Raw genomic sequence first — 18,245 nt, forward strand, 5'->3', positions numbered from 1 at the left:
TTATGCAAGACTTCCGAAAATTCTTATCTCTTCTCTTTTTCTTTTGTCTTTTTCCCTCACTTTGTTCCTCTCTTCATCTTGTAATTAGCCATCATTTCGCATGTCGTCATCAGGCAGCTCCATTTTCAAACCGATCTCATCTTGTTGTTCATCAAAGTTCTTTTGTCGTGCTTTCTTGAAATGATTGACATTTTGACGCACGAGTGGTCATGGATGAGGATCTTCTCAATGATGTTGGACAAGCCGAGAGAAATGACAGATTTTCCGTCAACGACGTCCACAAGGAAAAAAACACTAAGGCCTTTCTTTTTTTGTGATTTTCTTTTCTTCTATTTACCTTCTCTTTTTTTTTTTTTTTTCCCCTCTTTTTTGTTTCACCATTTCTTTTTAATTGTGCAAGTCTTCTTGATGGTACTCCCGTTGAACTCTTTTCTTAAGTTATGCACATATGGACGTTCTTCTAACTTAATGCCAATCAATAATTTTTGATCTATCTCGTAGTCTCCTCCCATTGATCTATTGTTCCTTCAATTTGTTCTTGCACAAGGATGGATCATGCTACTCTGATATCAATTGTTACAATCGTTTTGCAACAGAATTGATCGTCTTAGAGGGAAGATCAGCCTCTTGAACCGCTTCGAGGGAAGGGTCAGTCCTCTTCGTGTGCAAAAACACAAATTTTGGGTTAAAAGTCTTCATTCCCTTTACAGAGAAGCTAATAAGTGTTTATATAAAATACTCGAGAGATAAACATAGAAAGATCTAGAAAGATCTGGTGATAAGAATGACAATAACTAAATAAAGATTAATCTAATATTGATTGCAGCATTCCCCCTACAGATTTGGTCCTTAGATCTCCCATGTTGGTATTTTTGAAATGATTTGAAATTCTTAAAGTTTGAAAATCAAATCAAGATCTTCATCAAAAATTAATCTGATGAAGACTGTAGAGTCGCTACCTAGAATTGGGCCTAGGTCCCTTTTGTTAACTCTGTATGAGGCTTTGGCTTCACCAAGATTCTAAGTCGTACTAGGTTACGCGAGTGCAAGATGTTAGGCACCACTCCCGCTCATGAAATCCTGATCTTAAGAAACAGATCTTGCATAAGAATTCAAAAGCCTCACTAGTTTGATTATTGTTCTGAAATTTCGTATGAAATTATACTTCTTCTGTAATTTCGTACAGAATAAACATTAATTTCGTATGAAATTTCGTTTAAATTGGAATGTTGGAAATTTCTCGGGAGTACTGACTTTTCGTAAATATTTTTAATTTTGTACAAATATTTTCATACGAAAATAGGTTGAAAATTCCTACGAAATTCCATTTCTTCGATAATTCTCGCTTGATTATTTGAAAACTTTGAGATCCAAAATCTAGTGACGTTATAGGAGTTATTAGAAACATAATTTTAATGAATTACCCACTGGATCTCTTTAGAATTCAAATTATATTGAATTCCATTGAAAATAATTGAGAATTATGAAAATATTCATCATAATTCACAAGTTCTCTTTTGAATTTCAATAGGATTTGAATTTTAGAACCTTATTCTTGAAATCCTAACCTAGATCTAACATATTTGAGGTGAAAATCTAAAGAATTAGGGCTAACAACCCTAATTCTCTAGATCTTGATTGTTTTCAACTTGAAATTCAAATGAAATGAAATAGAAACCTGTTTTGATGAGAAAAGGACAACAAAATCCGCGAAGCTTTGATAAGAATTCCGGCGGCACTCCGATTTCTCAATTAATCTTCACAAATAATTCGGCAAAGAATTCAAGAAAGGAGATCGGACTAGGCCTTTAGAACCTTAGTATTTTTTGAAATTCTTCTTGTGAATTCTCCGATCAGATTCCGACGAGCTTTGCCAAGAGTTTCCATTTTGAAAATTTTGGAGGGAAAATTTGGGGGGAAGAATTTTGGAGGGAAGAACCACCCAAAATTCTAACAAAAATTTCTAACTTCTAATTCTCTAGAACTTGGGCCTATTTATAGGTATAAATGAGATGGAAAATTTCCGCACAAATTTGAAAAGTGGTTACATATTTTATTTTCGTACGATTGGAATTTAGTACGGTAATTTCGTATGTTTTGGGAGCATACGAATGCAAATTTTGTTCAAAGCAAATTTCACCAAACTTCTAGACATTCGTACATTTCTAAATGTACAAATTAAATTCGTACATATTTATCAGTTTCGTACACCTAGGAATGTATGAAAATTCAACAAAGGTTCAACTGAGCTAAAAAACTGGCTAGCTTTGTGATGTTTTGCTAATTTTTGGGCTCAATCTCAGGGATCTCAGAAATATCAGCTCAAGTCTATGGTTGCAAACTGGTTGGGTCAAACTTTATGCTAATTTTGGATGATATTTTGGGATCAAACAAAGGTTTTTGTGCAGAAATTCTCCCACTCTTTATATCTACAATAGATCATGGTTCTATTGTCTAGGGAATGCCAAAACTCCCCGGTTCTCATGCTGGAGATAATATACCACAAGGATAAGCATCAATTCTCCTAGCACGGATTCATAATTGGAATCATCATCGCTCAAAAAAACTATTATCAGTCCGAACTTGGAAAAACAGGGTGTCAACATGACTGGTATTTACATGCCTAATCTACCATCCAGGCAATCCAATGACCAGGTGTAGACACCCCATTTTGACCGTGCCCTGCACCTCCTTGTTTTGTGCATAACCTTTTCAAATCAGTGTGTGTGGACCCCAAATTACGCCCTAGGCTAGCTTAGGGTCCCACCAAGGTCCCTGTAAAATTTCATCGCGATCCGAGCCCCTTTGCCTAGCAAACGAGCTAAGGCAGTGTCGTGGGGCAAGTTCAGAAGAGTGGCGATTTAGCCAGAAAAGGGGTTGTGCTGGAATCTCAAAAACCAGTTCAAATTAGCCATGGCGGGCTGTCCGGGGAGATATAGGGGTATGCAGATTAGTGTACAACTTAATTGAGGGGTGTATTATCCTGAACCAGGGCAATTTCGTAATTTGCGAAGATGCTTTTCTTCTTCTCCAAGTCACCATTAAGCCCTAAGCTAGGTTAGTGAGTGATTAGGACTAGGATTAGTTAGAGGGAATCTTAGTTGGTTATGTTTCTTTTGATCTCAGCCATTGAGTGAAAAGGTGATTTTAACGGTTGAGATCATTTTTCAAAGAAGATATTTTTTTGCAAATTTTTTCCCCCTGTTTTCTGCTTGGGCCGCCTCTTGCGGAATAATAGTTGTCCTAATTTTGCCAAGGGGGGTGTCCTGGAAGGTTTGGGGATATCAAATATATCATTTCTCGTTTTCTTCTTGGGCACCCCCTGCCAGTTAAAAAGTTGTTAAAAATTACACTAGAGGTGGTTGTCCAAGTAGAAAAGGGGTGTGTTTAATTACATCTTTTCTTTTGTATAAAAAAAAAAAAGCATCGAAGCAAATGGAAAGAGCTCATTTTCGTAGAGAACAGAGAGAGGGAAGAGCAAAAGCAGGGAGAAGAGAAGAGAAATCCCTAAAATCCAAACCCATTAACCCATCTCTCCATCTTCGCCGATCATCTCCGCCATCACCTCCATCTCCTCCGGCCGCCATCACCCTTACCGGATTCTCCTCCACCTCCTTGAACCTCTTTGAACCCAAAACCCACTTCGTCTTCTCCGGCCAGCCCATTCCCGCCGGCAGATCCCATCTCCCACCTCCATATCCATTAAATCCAACCCACCCCTAGCATCAACCCAAACCCACCTCAACCATCCCCACCTCTTTTATCCCTCTTCCATCTTGCTGCAAACCCATCTCAAAGCCCATTCTCGCCGGCCAACCCACCTTGAAACCCATCTTCATCTTCTTCAACCTCCATTGAAACCCTTCTCCACCATCTAGCTCCCCCACAGCCACCGAAACCCACTACCAAATCTTCTTTTTTTCTTTCGATCACTCTTCAGCCACCTCTACCATTAACCCATCTTCTCCGACCGGATTGCCCGAATCCGGCGAGAAGCCACCTACCCCTAGTCTCTGTAAATCCCTCCCCATTTTCACCCAAACCCATTCACCACCCTCTGAGTTTATCCCCATTAATTCCGGCCACAAGTCACCGGAATCCGGTAACCCCATTGCCGCCGGCCACCACAAGCCACCGGAATCTGAGCCGTCCCAATCACCACCCTCCTTCCATGCATGACCCTCCATTTTCTTCTCCAATCCAGCCACCAGTTTCACCTCCTCAAACCCCATCTTATTAGAACCCAATCCCCCATTTTCCTAAGTCAAAGCCCTCCTTCTTCCCCTCGGTGGTATTTCCCTTTATGGAATTTTGATCGGATCTGGCCGTCCACTTTGGATCCAATTGATCTTCACTGTGAGTGAGGGTGTTTGATCGAGAAGGGTTTCTTGGGCTGTGAGAGAAGGACCATCATGCAAACAGCGCAGTCGATGTCTTGTTCATCCGAAAATTCTGACAACGAAATTTAGGATCTAGAACCCATCTGCAGGTGACCCTCTTAATCTTCTCTTCTAATATAGGTTGAGGTGTTATGCAAATTCAATTGCCATTGTTGTCTTTATCTACTTTGTTGGATGTCAAGGTAGCTTTCTTTCATTTCAAAACCAGTTTTCATTGCTTTTTTTTTATTGGCTCCTTGAAGTTATTACTGGGAATTGCAATGACCATTGATTTAGTTGCTTTTCTCCCCTCATTTTTTTTTTTGAAATGAGAAGGTAAGGCTGGTTCAATGCAACGATCAAAATAGAGTGGTGTTTTTCCTAGTTATATTACTCTTATGTTCCTGTGACCCAGAAAGGTTACTGGCAATTTGACATGGGAGACGTCCTAGTTGGTGATCAAGCAGCTGGATTCTGTGCAGAAGGTTGTTCGGCAATTGCAGATTCTGGAGCTTCTTTGATTGCAGGTCCTACAACTGTTATTACTGAAATCGATCATGCCGTTGGAGCTGCTGGAATTGTTAGCCGAGAGTGCAAAACTGTAGTGTCACAATATGGTGAACTGATAATGGAAATGTTTTTGAGTGAGGCAAATCCGAGAAAAATCTGTTCTCAGATTAGTTTGTGCGCTTTTAATGGAACCCAAAGTGTTAGTATTGGAATCGAGAGTGTTGTGAATAAGGGCGGTAAGGGCAAATCCGTTGGTGTGGGCGATCCAATGTGCTCTGCTTGTGAGATGACGGTTGTATGGTTTCAGAATCAGCTTAGGCAGAATAAGACACAGGATCTTATATTGAACTACATCAATGAGCTTTGCGACCGACTGCCTAATCCAATGGGAGAATCAGCTGTCGACTGCAGTGTTCTTTCTTCCCTGCCCGGTGTTTCTTTCACCATTGGGGGCAAAACATTTGACCTCACCCCAGAGCAGTACATCCTTAAAGTGGGCGAGGGACCTGCAACTCAGTGTATTAGTGGATTTACTGCTTTGGATGTACCGCCTCCCCGTGGTCCTATCTGGATCTTGGGTGATGTCTTCATGGGAGTCTATCACACCGTGTTCGATTACGACAACCTCTTGGGCCAACCCTTGGCCTTCATGTACAGGTGTGTACGTGTACATCCTTGTACCCGTTTGGGTTTATATGTTTGAAAATTTGTGTATCCTCCATCAATCTATTCTCTTGTCTAAATTGTCTTGAAATACCTGAAATCTGTCCTAATGTGAACCCTTGGTTCAGCCACTGTTAGCACAAATCTGTCCCGTAGTTTAGCTCCGGTTTTATGCATTCTTAAGCCCATTTCTTAAGGGGGACTTGCTCAGTCCAAGTAGCATCCCCCCTCCTTTGTATAGTAGACTTGCCTAGTCTTTTAGACGCCTTTTAGGTATTAGAACCCTATTCTATCATCGTGAAGGGCAATGATAAGGTTACTTGGAGCCCGTCTTTATGTTTTGTGGCTCACCGCTTCGCACTTGGATCTGCACAAGTTGATGTCCCATGTATGCACTGAAATTTTTAATAAATTGGAATTATCATAATCTTTTGATTTTTTTTTTATTTTTATATTCTTCTCTTGTACTAATCTTTGAGTTAGGTTTTGAAGATGATAATAAATGGACTGCTCAGGTGAGACTCTCTTGAAGTTCATAAACTTGTCTTTTATTTAAATAAATTGTTTTAGGAAAGAAGGAGATCAGATGACTACTCTATTCGATATTATCGACATGAGTACTGTCTGATCTCAAGGCGGGCTTAGAAATATTATCCTGTGTATTTGTGATATCAGATGATTACTTTAGCATCATCTGATTTCACCCCCATATTGGGGCAGTGGTACTTGTGGTTGGGCATAGAAGTGTTTAATGTTGTTTCTTGCTTTATTAGGCTATCCAGCGGCTGGTCTGGACTAATTAATGTTGTTTACCATTTTATGGTTCATATTCTTACAGATTGTGCACTCTTTAGTTGTAAATCATACTTTGCGGATATTTGTTTTGTTTTTATAATAATTGATTGAAAATTTGAGATTATTTGGTAGCCTTTTCTTCTCTCTTTGATAGACTAACAAAGTCTTATAGATTTCTGTTAATTTTCTTTAGATACTAGAATCCCCTCTCATTGCGAGGGCGATGAAGGCGCTAGCCCAAGCCCATCCTTAGGGGACTTGCTCAGTCCAAGTAGCATACCCCTCCTTTGTATATAGGAGACTTGCCCAGTCTCATTCTCTTGCTAAACCTCCTCTTTGTGCGTCGTTTGGTTTTGGGAGAACACCCTACTCGGCTTGGCAGCATACCCCTACCCTTATGGGTATTGGGTTGCACATTTGTTGCACCCTGGGGCTAGGTAGCTGTCCGGCCCGGCTGGGTGTTTTTACCTTTGCCAAATATGCACAAGGTCTCTTATTCCTTTTAGACCCGCCCGGTCTCATTCTCTTGCTAAACCTCCTCTTTGTGCGTCGTTTGGTTTTGGGAGAACACCTTACTCGGCTTGGCAGCATACCCCTACCCTTATGGGTATTGGGTTGCACATTTGTTGCACCCTAGGGCTAGGTAGCTGTCCGGCCCGGCTGGGTGTTTCACCTTTGCCAACTATGCACAGGGTCTTTTATTCCTTTTTACTTGTGAGCTTCTCCTTATTCGATAGTCCATTCGCATAGGAGTCAGCCCTGATTAGAGAGTCTTTGACTCATTCATCCTTTGTAGTGTTATTAGAGTCTCTGACTCATTTGTACTTCCTCCCTAGTGTTATTAGTTAGGAGTTTTTCCATTAGAGACTAACTCAGTCATATAAGAGCCTTCCCTGCTTAGGATCTTAGATTGTTTTCTCTGTTCTTGGGGCACTATCTTTCTTGTTGTGGTTTGTCTCTTTGAGACGCCAGTTTCTTGTTGTGATTCGTCTCTTTGAGACCTTTGTTGCTTGTTTGGGGTTTCCCCTTTTTGCTTTAAGGCTTTGCCTTAGTTCATGGTATTACTTGCGTGTTCCCTTTAAGATTGAAAACATTTAAAGGTCTTGAGCATTGGAAAAGCTTTAAAATCCAAAAACATTAGAAATTTAAATCTCAAAAACATTTGAAAACTTTAAAAATATCAAAAACATTTGAAAATATAAAAAAATCCTAAAAAAAAAAAATCTGAAGTGTTAGTGTTTCTTTTAGAAGCGTAGTTTGAGAGTTCGTTTCGAACTACGTTGGCTTGATCCTCTTCCACGAGGTACGTAGTGCAGCTTGAGATTCTTATCTCAAGTCCAGCCAAACTTTGTATATAAATCTTTTAACCCTTAAAAAAAAAATATAAATCTTCCAAAATATTATTTTTCGAAAAGATCTTCCTCTAGAGTTAGGACTTTGTCCTAGATAGAGAGTTTTAGAGTTAGGAGTTTGTCTTGTGTTGTGTGGTTTGTTTGTGTTTGTGTTAGAGTTAGGGGTTTGTTACGCCTCCGTCCGGTCAGTTGGTGATTCACATCGCCGACTGATGACTAGGTCTTGGATACGTTAGCGAACCTATTGTTTTCCTTAGGAAGTACAGCCTAGTTACACATAGGTTGTAGGAACCACCTGCATTAGCTTAGGGCTAACCTGCATTTAGTTAGGGCATATAGGGTGTCCTAAAATCTACAATTCACTGGAATTTAAATAATCGTTCAAGAAGCTTTAATAATTAGTCCGGTCTTTTAGATCGAGTCTAAGATAGAGGTCAGGTGTCTTAGGCATCCTAGCTTAGGATAGGCGTGAAGAACTACGTTGCCTTGATTCTCGTGGAGGCGGGGATACGTAGGCTTCTTTGGATGAACATCAGACCATCCGAGGACTCGGGCTAATCATTTAGAGTCTTAGGATTTGTTGTGTAATTATTATATTTCTTTTGATGTGTTTTCTTACTTTCTTGTGCAGAACTATACCTTTAGCTGTAGCATGCATGTGTTCGTCCACCAGAACTTAGACACCAGTTAGGTATGTCACTCATAACCTAGCAATCATTAGGCGACACATCTTTTATTTTATTTTGTGTGCTTATTATTTGTATTCTCAGGAAATGCATGCTTAGGTAGACGACTCCTGAGGATTGTCCCCATTTCACATGATTTTCGCCTAAAACTCTTCAAGGTTAATAATAAATGGCATAAGAGACCAAGTGTTCGCACTCGGGCGAATTGGGGGCGCTCTTCGGACCTTCTCCATTCGTCATCAGGCACGGACCTTTCGTATCTCTGGTTATCCATTGCAAACAGAGCATTTGTTTTGGTTCCATGGCGTGTCCATGGATGGCGACTCTGAGTTATTTCTAGATATATCTTGGTTTCGAGCCCTGGCTCCGGATCAGGATGTGTCTCTTTCTTTTTATATCGCCACTCATGCTATGCTGTGAGGGTGGCATCCGTTTCGAGAGTTCCCTGGTAGAGCTTTTTTCCATTGTGGAGATCTTTGAGGACGCCAGGAGGGATCTCGCGTCCCTCGGCACGCCATCCTCTCGGATCGGGGTCCACAGGCTGGCGACTCTACTGGGGAGTTCTTGAAACATTGCCTAACTCTATAAAAATGCCATTTTTACTAACTTTGGAGAAATTTGAGCTAAAATCATTTTAAATGGGAACTCTATCGTTAGAATCCAGGGGCACCAGACAGGTGCGTAATTAAAACAAGGGATTCACACACTGCACATCATGCATTGTCATATTTTTTTGTTTCTTTTATTGTTTTTCATTATTGGCTCCACGGGATAGATTCAATGCGTGCCCGACTGGGATGTCATTACACCTTGATGGTACTGTTGAATCTATTTCCAAGCTATGCGCCGGTGCTGCAACCGTAGACATTGGGCGTACTTCTGTCTACAGCAGCCGATGAGCAATGAAGCATACTATGTATAACATTGGGCGTACTTTTGTTATACATATTAAGTATGTTTCATACGCATAGTACCCATTAGATTGAGTCCGGAGCCCTATTTTGTTTTATATATTATGTATATACGTACTGACTTAGTGAAATCCAACTAGGAAGTACCCGTGTTTGTATATGTATATTTTGCATTCATATGGGGTCGAACATGTGTTGCTCACACATGTGGAGCCTAGAGTTAGGAGCCTTGTCCCATTTGTAGACTAGGGTAGCTCATTTTATATGGCTACAACACGGTCCTAGTACACTCATCAGTCTGTCTTGAGTCGAGACTTTCTCGACTCCGTTAGACTAGATTAGGGCTGGTGCCCCTGGGTAGGATATATGTATATGTGTATATATATGTGCTGATTATATATATTAGGGTTCTCCTCTTAGTTAGAATTCCTTATTCATTTCGATCAGTTGTATCCATTCGTTATTCAGATCTAGATCTAGTCAGTGGTTTTTGATCGCCATTACCCTGGCCAGGATCGGCCCTTCGATCTGTTGGTTATAAGGTCTGACCCGCTGTTATATGTTCCCACCTGTGGTCAGTCCTTCATTTGTTTACCTTTCTTTGGTAGCCTATTTCGTTTACCGATTATGAATCGATTTTACCACCGTTATTTATATACCTTCGGTTGAGTTGTGGGAATCCTTTCTAGCGTCATCATGCTGCCGGATTTTATCCAGAATATTTCGAGCATGACCGCTATTCTTTAGAGTTAGCTAAACCATGAGTTTACCTTACCTGGACTTTCTTGTCTAGCCGTCATGCTGTCAAATTTTTCGCAGAACATATTAAGCATGACCGCTATCCTTTAGAGTTAGTTAAACCATGAGTTTACCTTATCTTGACTTCTTTGTCTAGCCGTTATGCTGTCGAATTTTTCGCAGCACATTTTTAGCATGATGGCTATTCTTTAGAGTCAGTTTTTCTTGTCTCGATTCCCTTGAATAACCTTGATTTAGCTTAGAACCCAATTTTTAGTAAGAACTTCAGGTTTGGTCAGCTGTATTTGCTTCACTAAGTGCGTGGCCTGTATATGTCGTCCTCGTGGTCACAGTTTTATTTGCTACCATTGGATTGTATATCTGTTCTTTTGTTGTGTCATAGATTCAACTTGTATATCTATTATTCATTAGGGTATGCGCTCGTTTGTTTACCTATTTTGTCTTGAGATCTGGCCGATAGCTCGTTCGCTGTCCTTATGACCATGGTCTAGCATGATTGATCCTCTTGATCGTACAGTTATTGGTATTCATCACCAGATTTAGATCCGGTTTATGACCTACTTCTGTCATCTTATGGCCGTGGTTTATTTTTCTGATCTATTGGCTACCTCTCATCTTTGATGAAAAAGTCATTGTCACAGAGTTCATCCTTTTAATGAAATTGATTTTCAGATTACCCTGGTCATTTGTCTATGCAAGGTTATCCCCATTCTCTCCTGATCTTTGTCCTATCTGAATTTTAGGTCTGATCATGGCGAATAATTTGTTAGACAAGTGGATAGCTGAGACTGTTAAATCTTTTCCGTTGAGATGTGAAGAAAGGAGTGTGGCTGAGCGTTTCATCGTTTCTTTTACCCATCTGAATAGTCGCGGTATAAATTAGAAGTTTCTTCAAGCAGCTGCTGGATTTTGGGACCCTGTTTTCCATGTCTTTCGATTTGGGTCTTTTGAACTTTGTCCTGTATTTGAAGATTGATGTGCCTTGCTAGAGCTTCCTCCTGAGGGACTTTGGATCCGACCTTCGAGCATAGACTCTCCTCATGATCTCTTTCGCAGATTATTCGAAAATAAGGTTGTGAAAACTTTGCATTGCTTAACAGAGAAAAATGTGCAATTTCAGACCCTCATTGAGTTGTTTTCCAAAAACGTCAATCCTACTGACTCCCGTTTTCAGGAGTGTCGGCGTAATGCTTTAGTCTTTGCTGTCTTTGCACGCCATGTCCTTCGCAGAGACTCTAGTGCCGCCCCTTTCACTTTGTTGGCGATAGTAGATCAGATAAATGAGGGGAGAAATCCTGTCCCTACAATGCTAGCCGAAACCTTTTATGGCTTAGACCTCATTGCTAGTAAAAAGGTGCAGGATAATTTTTTCGGATGTGCTAAGCTGTTATATGTGTGGCTATGTGAGAAACTCACTATCCTTCAGCCACAAAACAGCATTGAGTACACTCTTAAGAGTTTTCATTCTTGGAAGACAAAGGTTAAGCAATCTCAGCTTAATGAATGGCACCATTGGCTGCAGAATGTAAGGGAAAACCAATTTCATTGGGTGAGTCAATCATGTCCACAAATTATCACCAGCACCTACCCATACTCATTTGTTTATCTTATGGGTTTAGAGAAATCATCTTTCTATGCACCTTTGTGCTTCCCTTGTCAGATTACCGCACACTCTTGTACTCCTAAGGTTATCACACCACCTAGCTGTGAAAACCTTACTGCTGATCTCATTGCATCCATAGTAGCTGCTTGGAGAGACAAAATCGCGGAGAGGAGATCTGCTTTCGCATCTAAACTTCGGAAGGGAGAAATACTGGAGGAGCCTGCAAACCGGAGAGCTCGAAGCGGAGAGCTTTGAAGATTCCTTTTCATGAAATTGTCATTTTAATTTCTTCAAATTTCATTGTAAATGGTTACTTTCATCCAATTGTTAGCAAAGACTAATGTTTTGATTGTAACTGCATTTTGACTATTGATCAATGGAATAGCATTTGTGATTTTCTCTTATCTTATTTGGTACAGAATACTCTATCTCAATGGTTATTGTTTTAATTTAGTATGTTAATTTCCAATTCAGGATTCTAAAATCGAGCAAACATCGCTCCCTCAGGTGTAAGTCAACCTGCGTGGTCTAGACAGTCAACCACGTCTAGACTCATTCGTCAATTTGAACCGCTAACCTTACCTGAGCAATCTGCATCCTCTTTATCTGAATCATCTGAATCTCTAGAATCTGTCCAAATGGCTGAACCCAATGATGCGTTAGCTAAAATTCAAGAGATGATGGTGAATCTTACCCGGGATATGGCCTTTATGAAAGAAGAGATGGCCCAAATGAAAGCCCAGTCTAATGAAAAGGTCTCTACTTCTAGAGCACCTGCAGTTCAACCCTCTCCCGCTATACCGGTAAATCCGAGCCCTGCAAATTTGAACCATCCTTTCATTTCACCAGTAGACGTCGACCTAGAGGAAGGGCAGTACGCTGAAGAATATTGCATTCCAGATGTGGCCCGGTATAATAAGGAAAAGCAGGTAGCTGATCAATTGGAGAAGCTGACAAAAGAAATGGAAAGCTTGAAACATCAAGGCCCAAGGCAGTTCGATATATCTGAGCTGATAATGTCTCCGGGAGTCACCTTGCCCCCTAAATTCAAAACCCCCGATTATGACAAATATGATGGGACTGGATGTCCCCGGAATCATATGAGGTGGTTTATTGAGATGTCGCAGCAGTGTGGGCTATCTCCTGAGCAAATGGCCAGGGTCTTTCCAATGTCTCTTACTGGGGTGGCGAAGAAGTGGTTTCTGCGTCGGAAACCCGAAGAGGTGAAGACCTTACAAAGCATCTCCAACAAATTTGTAGAGCAGTTTTCTATGGAAGAAGGGATAGAGGTTACCAAGAGGGATCTCAAACAGTTAAAGCAAGGTCCTCTGGAGACCTTTACCTTTTTCATCCGTCGTTGGCGTCGAAAGTCTGCCCAGCTGAGCGAGAGGCTATCAGAAGAAGATCAGATCAAGTTGGTGATCAAGGGTTTGTCGCCGCAGTATTTCCATTTTATGTCCCCTCAGCATTACACCGATTTTGACCATCTGATTAAGACTGGGACGAGGACTGAGGATGCAATAGCTAAGGGTCTGAGGGCCAGACTTCCATCAGACATCAAGGAAGGAAAGAGACACGTGGTCGTACAGAAAGAAGTTGACCACGTAAACAATGTTCGCCCAGCGGCCAGGACTGTAACAGAGGTGGCGAGACCAGCGCCAGCCCCGGTAGAGCAGAAACCTCAGAGGCACTTTGATCCCTTACCGTACCCTTTACCTCTGATTCTGAAAAAGTTGATCAGGGATAAGAAAATCAGACTACCTGATATTAGGCCAGTACCTAACCCGTTACCCCCATATTGGAGAGCAGACCAGTATTGTGAATACCACAGAAATTCGGGTCACCTCACTGAAAGATGTCTGGCCTTAAAGCATGCGCTCCAGACTATGTTAGAGAACGGAAAGCTTGAGGTGGAAAGGCCCAATGTAACTCGGAATCCCCTTCCCAATCATCGTGCAATTCCTCCTCATGTAGCGAATGCCATTTTTGTCGAGGAGCCGGTTCTTGATCCATCCATTCTCATTTGCGCAATCACTCCTGATGAACCTTATATTCTAAGATTTGATCCTGAAGAGATCGAGGAGATGGAAAGGGAAAGGTCTTATGCCCTCTGGAGGGGGAGCACCAGTTTGGCAGAGACATCCTCTCCATGCGTCCTTCGATGTGAGGATGTTGAGGCAGAAAAGGAAACGCCTTATGTTCTAAGGATGAGTGATTTTGAAGAAGAGGAGGCAATTGAAGCTCCGTATGTTCTGAGAATGGATGCAGATGATTTGCTTCTGTTAGAAGATCAGTGTGACGAGCTTCGTCACGTTACCAGGGGTGGCCGTGTGTTCAAGCCCGCGGAATTGAGAGCAGAAAACCCTGCAGAAGCAGTGAGAGCAGCCGAGAATCAGGGGCAGAATAGGCCGAGTGCAGATGAGGAAGAAGATAATTTGTTGAAGCAGCTGAAGAAGACCCAAGCAAACGTTTCTATTTGGGGTCTACTTATGTCTTCGTCTAAGCACAGGAAGGTTGTACTCAGGGAGTTGAATGCTGCTCAGGTGCCAACTGAGATCACTCCCGATGAGTTAGTAAGCCTAGTCGCTGTAACTAGGACTTCCAAGGTAATATCTTTCACAGACGATGATTTACCTCCTGAAGGGAGTGACCATGCTCGTTCACTCAAAATTACCGTGATCTGCAACAAGAAAAGGGTACCCGAAGTACTGGTCGACAATGGGTCCGCTCTGAATATCTGTCCTCTGAGTACTGCTGCGACTTTGGACTTTGGACCTGGAGATTTTATTCCCTCAGAGCAGGGTATATTAGCATATGATGGCACCCGGCGAGATGTCATCGGAACCCTGGCCACTGAAATTCAGATTGGGGGAGAAGACTTTGACATCGAATTTCAAGTATTGGACATTAAAGCTTCTTTCTTGCTGTTATTGGGTCGACCTTGGCTGCATAAGGTCGGAGTTATCCCTTCTACCCTTCATCAAAAGTTGAAGTTTGTTCATAACAACAGGGTAGTGACTGTGAAGGGTGACCCGGATTTAGAAATTGGACAGATTTCGCAGGAGCTCGTAGTTGGGAAAGAAGCCGATGTCAGCTTGACAGGTTTTTCACTGGAGGTGTCGGTCATATCCATGAAAGAAGCCATGGGCGAAGAAGTTTTCTTCTTGACTAGCACCAACTCGAATGTGGTCAGGATGATCCGTAAACAGGGTTATATTCCAGGCGCAGGGCTGGGCAAATATCATCAAGGCCCTACTGAGTGGCCTGTGCTCAGAACTTTCAATGGTCTCTTTGGCTTGGGATATAAGCCGACCGAGTAGGAGGTCAAGGAAATGAAAAGATACATGCTGAAATGGGCCGAGTGCCGCCGCCGGGGTTTAGAATTGCCTATGGGGCCAATCAGTCTGATCAGAAATGGCATTTTCAGAAAAGAGGGGGCAGATTTTCCATTTTGCGGGTTTGCTGAGCCGTGGACCGATGATGTGACAGGGCAGAGGTTTCCAGGTTTTGAAATTTTCTTTAACCTAGAGTTATCAGAAGCGCCAATGAGTGCGCAGATTACTGAGGCAGCACCGAAAACTGATTGGGCCGATGTTTTAGAGCCGGGCTGTCTGAATGGCATGTTTCAGATCGAATATCCAGTGGCAGCAGTGGTTGGCAGTGAGACCGAAGCGTCAGAGGTGGCAGTGATAGGCAGAGATGCATTCATTCTGAACCCCGCAGAGTTAATCACCCCAGCCAAGGGACCCTTGACCAACTGGACCTCCCAGGTACTGTAGAAGTTGGATCTGGTTCCAGAGTCGGTGACAAGTCTCTTTCTAATAAGGTCAAGTCCAAGAGTACTTTAGATGATGAGTTTATTTCTTCAACTGCACATATGCCAGAGTTGGCTGAGTTCAATGTTGAGTTGTCTGTTGAGTCTGTGAATACATCGTTAGAGTCCAATACAATGCCTGCTGTGGGCTATTCCATTCTTGATGTAATCAATACTATGAATGAAATGAAAGACTCTTTTACATACATTCCTGTCTCTGTTTCTCCTGTTTCCATTTCAAGTACTGATTCTGCTCTTAAAACTGATAATATTAATAATGATAATCAATATTCCCCCTCTGATGAGGATGCCGACGAAACTCCCCTTGAAATCAAACATCTGATTCAACAAGAGGAGAGTCGCCGAGCAAGACCGCTTGAAGAGGAAATTGAAACCGTAAATATTGGTGACGAAACCTTAATTCGGGAAATACGAATTGGCAAAACTTTATCTCCCGAAGAGCGTGAGGAATTAATCACTTTACTTAAGGAGTTCAAGGAGGTTTTTGCTTGGTCTTATGATGACATGCCGGGATTGAGCGAAGACATTGTCCAGCATCGGTTGCCTTTAATCCCTGGCGCGAAGCCAAAAAAGCAAAAACTCCGAAAACTTAAAACAGAATGGGAGTTAAAAGTTCATGATGAAATTAAAAAGCTATTGGAAGTAAAATTCATTCAAGTTGTTGAATATCCAGAATGGCTAGCGAATATAGTGCCGGTGCCCAAAAAGGACGGAAAGGTCAGGATGTGTGTGGACTTCAGGGACCTCAACAAGGCGAGTCCGAAGGACGATTTCCCGCTTCCGAACATTGATCTTCTGGTGGACAATACAGCTGGTCATGCTCTGTTATCTTTTATGGATGGGTTTTCGGGATACAATCAGATTAAGATGGCGCCGGAGGATATGATCAAGACAGCGTTTACTACTCAGTGGGGAACTTACTGTTACAGAGTAATGCCTTTTGGGTTGAAGAATGCAGGCGCTACTTATCAGAGAGCTGCAACTGCTCTTCTTCATGATATGATCCACAAAGAAGTCGAAGTCTATGTAGATGATATGATCGTCAAAGGAAAGACTCGGCCGGAGCATACTGTCTCTTTAAGAAAATTCTTTGAAAGAATCAGACAGTATCAGCTTCGTCTGAACCCCAGCAAGTGTGTATTCGGGGTTACTTCAGGAAAGCTACTGGGATTCATGGTGAGCGAAAGGGGAATTGAAGTAGATCCTCAGAAAATCAAAGCGATCCAGGAGATGGAACCGCCGAAGACCGAAAAGCAGATCCGAGGTTTTCTCGGAAAAGTTCAGTATCTGAGACGGTTTATAGCTCATCTAACTATGACCTGTGAGCCTATTTTCAAGCTTCTAAAGAAGAATTCATCGAAGAAATGGACCGAAGAATGCCAGGTGGCTTTTGAAAAAATCAAGCAGTGTTTGTCCTTACCTCCTGTTTTATCTCCTGTCATCCTGGGTCAGCCATTGTTGTTGTATTTATCCATCACGGATACAGCGATGGGTTGTATGCTTGCTCAGCAAGATTCAGGGTCTAAGAAGGAGAGGCCTGTATACTACATCAGCAAGAAGATGCTAGAATACGAAGTGAAGTATACAATCTTGGAGAAGACCTGTCTAGCATTAGTTTGGGCAACTCAGAGACTCAGACATTATTTGTTATCAAGCAAGGTACTTCTGCTTTCACGGATGGATCCGTTGAAGTATTTGTTTGAGAAGCCTGCTCTTACGGGAAGAACCGCAAGGTGGCTGTTATTGTTATCTGAGTTCAACATTACTTATGTCACTCAGAAATCTGTTAAAGGGCGGGTCATTGCAGAGCAGTTAGCTGATTCACCTGTGGAAGAGAACGCATTCCTGAAGGCTGAATTTCCTGATGAAGAGATTATGGATGTTGAAGAGGATACTCCAAATACAAGATGGGCAATGTATTTTGATGGTGCAGTCAATAACCAGGGTCAAGGAATAGGAGCAGTACTCGTATCCCCTCAGAAGGAGTATATTCCTATATCTATCAAGTTGCAGTTTGAGTGCACCAACAACATGGCGGAGTATGAAGCTTGTATTGCCGGACTGGAGGCAGCCTTAGCTTTGCAGATTCAAGACATTGATGTGTTTGGAGATTCCATCTTGATCATTTACCAGACTAATGGAAAATGGAAGACTCGGGAAGATAGATTGATCCCGTATAATGCATATCTCGAATCTTTGGTCCAGAAGTTCAGGAGTATTACATTTACTCACTTGTATAGAACAAAAAATCATTTTGCTGATGCTTTGGCTACACTGGCTTCTATGTTAGACATTTCAGCAACAATGGAGGTCCAGCCGCTTACAGTGCGATTGCAATGGGAGCCAGCGCATGTGAACGTTATCGAAATAGCAGCTAGGTGTCCAGATGGAAAGCCCTGGTATACAGACATCAAGAATCTCATATCCGGTGAAGGGCATCCACTGGGGGCTTCTGGGAAAGAGCGCAAAACCCTTCAGAAATTAGCTGCCAATTTTGTTATTTGTGGTGATCAGTTATATCGCAGATCCTTTGATGGAATCCAGCTTTTATGTGTTGATGAAGACAAAGCAGTTGAGCTTATCGAGCAGACCCATGCATGAGGGAGTTTGTGGACCTCATATGAATGGGAAAATGTTGTCAAGAAAGATTTTGAGACTTGGATTCTATTGGCCCACAATGGAAGCAGACTGCTTCGCATTTGTGAAGAAATGCCATAAGTGTCAAGTCTATGCTAATCTTATTCATGTACCT

General features: G+C 41.9%; 3 protein-coding genes across 3 annotated transcripts; all 3 read left to right on the plus strand.

The window, feature by feature from the left end:
* Positions 1-4,531: 4,531 nt before the first annotated feature.
* LOC143860224 (aspartic proteinase A1-like) lies at positions 4,532-11,913 on the plus strand. The gene is made up of 4 exons (XM_077370787.1): positions 4,532-4,582; positions 4,765-5,556; positions 11,482-11,604; positions 11,716-11,913. The coding sequence occupies exons 1-4, from the start codon at positions 4,532-4,534 to the stop codon at positions 11,911-11,913; spliced, it is 1,164 nt and encodes a 387-aa protein (XP_077226902.1).
* A 383-nt stretch (positions 11,914-12,296) lies between these two features.
* LOC143860225 (uncharacterized) lies at positions 12,297-14,978 on the plus strand. The gene has a single exon (XM_077370788.1). It carries the CDS (start codon positions 12,297-12,299, stop codon positions 14,976-14,978), a length of 2,682 nt encoding a protein of 893 aa, XP_077226903.1.
* A 69-nt stretch (positions 14,979-15,047) lies between these two features.
* LOC143860226 (uncharacterized) lies at positions 15,048-18,094 on the plus strand. The gene is made up of 3 exons (XM_077370789.1): positions 15,048-15,428; positions 17,003-17,455; positions 17,627-18,094. Exons 1-3 carry the CDS (start codon positions 15,048-15,050, stop codon positions 18,092-18,094), a joined length of 1,302 nt encoding a protein of 433 aa, XP_077226904.1.
* The last annotated feature ends 151 nt before the right edge of the window (positions 18,095-18,245 follow it).

The sequence above is a fragment of the Tasmannia lanceolata genome, unplaced genomic scaffold (genome assembly GCF_043159265.1).
Source record: "Tasmannia lanceolata isolate RefF3 unplaced genomic scaffold, GAP_Taslan_0.1 ptg000037l, whole genome shotgun sequence".
Classification (NCBI taxonomy): Eukaryota; Viridiplantae; Streptophyta; class Magnoliopsida; order Canellales; family Winteraceae; genus Tasmannia; species Tasmannia lanceolata.

What these genes read in the sequence shown, in the direction of transcription:
- LOC143860226 (XM_077370789.1), top strand. Translation starts at nt 15,048, where the DNA reads ATGGGGCCAATCAGTCTGATCAGAAATGGCATTTTCAGAAAAGAGGGG. An exon ending in TGACCAACTGGACCTCCCAG is followed by an intron (nt 15,429 to 17,002) that starts GTACTGTAGAAG and finishes ATGCTTGCTCAG; the next exon opens with CAAGATTCAGGGTCTAAGAA. An exon ending in AGGGTCAAGGAATAGGAGCA is followed by an intron (nt 17,456 to 17,626) that starts GTACTCGTATCC and finishes ATCATTTACCAG; the next exon opens with ACTAATGGAAAATGGAAGAC.
- LOC143860224 (XM_077370787.1), top strand. Translation starts at nt 4,532, where the DNA reads ATGCAAATTCAATTGCCATTGTTGTCTTTATCTACTTTGTTGGATGTC. An exon ending in CTACTTTGTTGGATGTCAAG is followed by an intron (nt 4,583 to 4,764) that starts GTAGCTTTCTTT and finishes TGTTTTTCCTAG; the next exon opens with TTATATTACTCTTATGTTCC. An exon ending in GGGAAAACCAATTTCATTGG is followed by an intron (nt 11,605 to 11,715) that starts GTGAGTCAATCA and finishes TTCCCTTGTCAG; the next exon opens with ATTACCGCACACTCTTGTAC.
- LOC143860225 (XM_077370788.1), top strand. Translation starts at nt 12,297, where the DNA reads ATGGCTGAACCCAATGATGCGTTAGCTAAAATTCAAGAGATGATGGTG.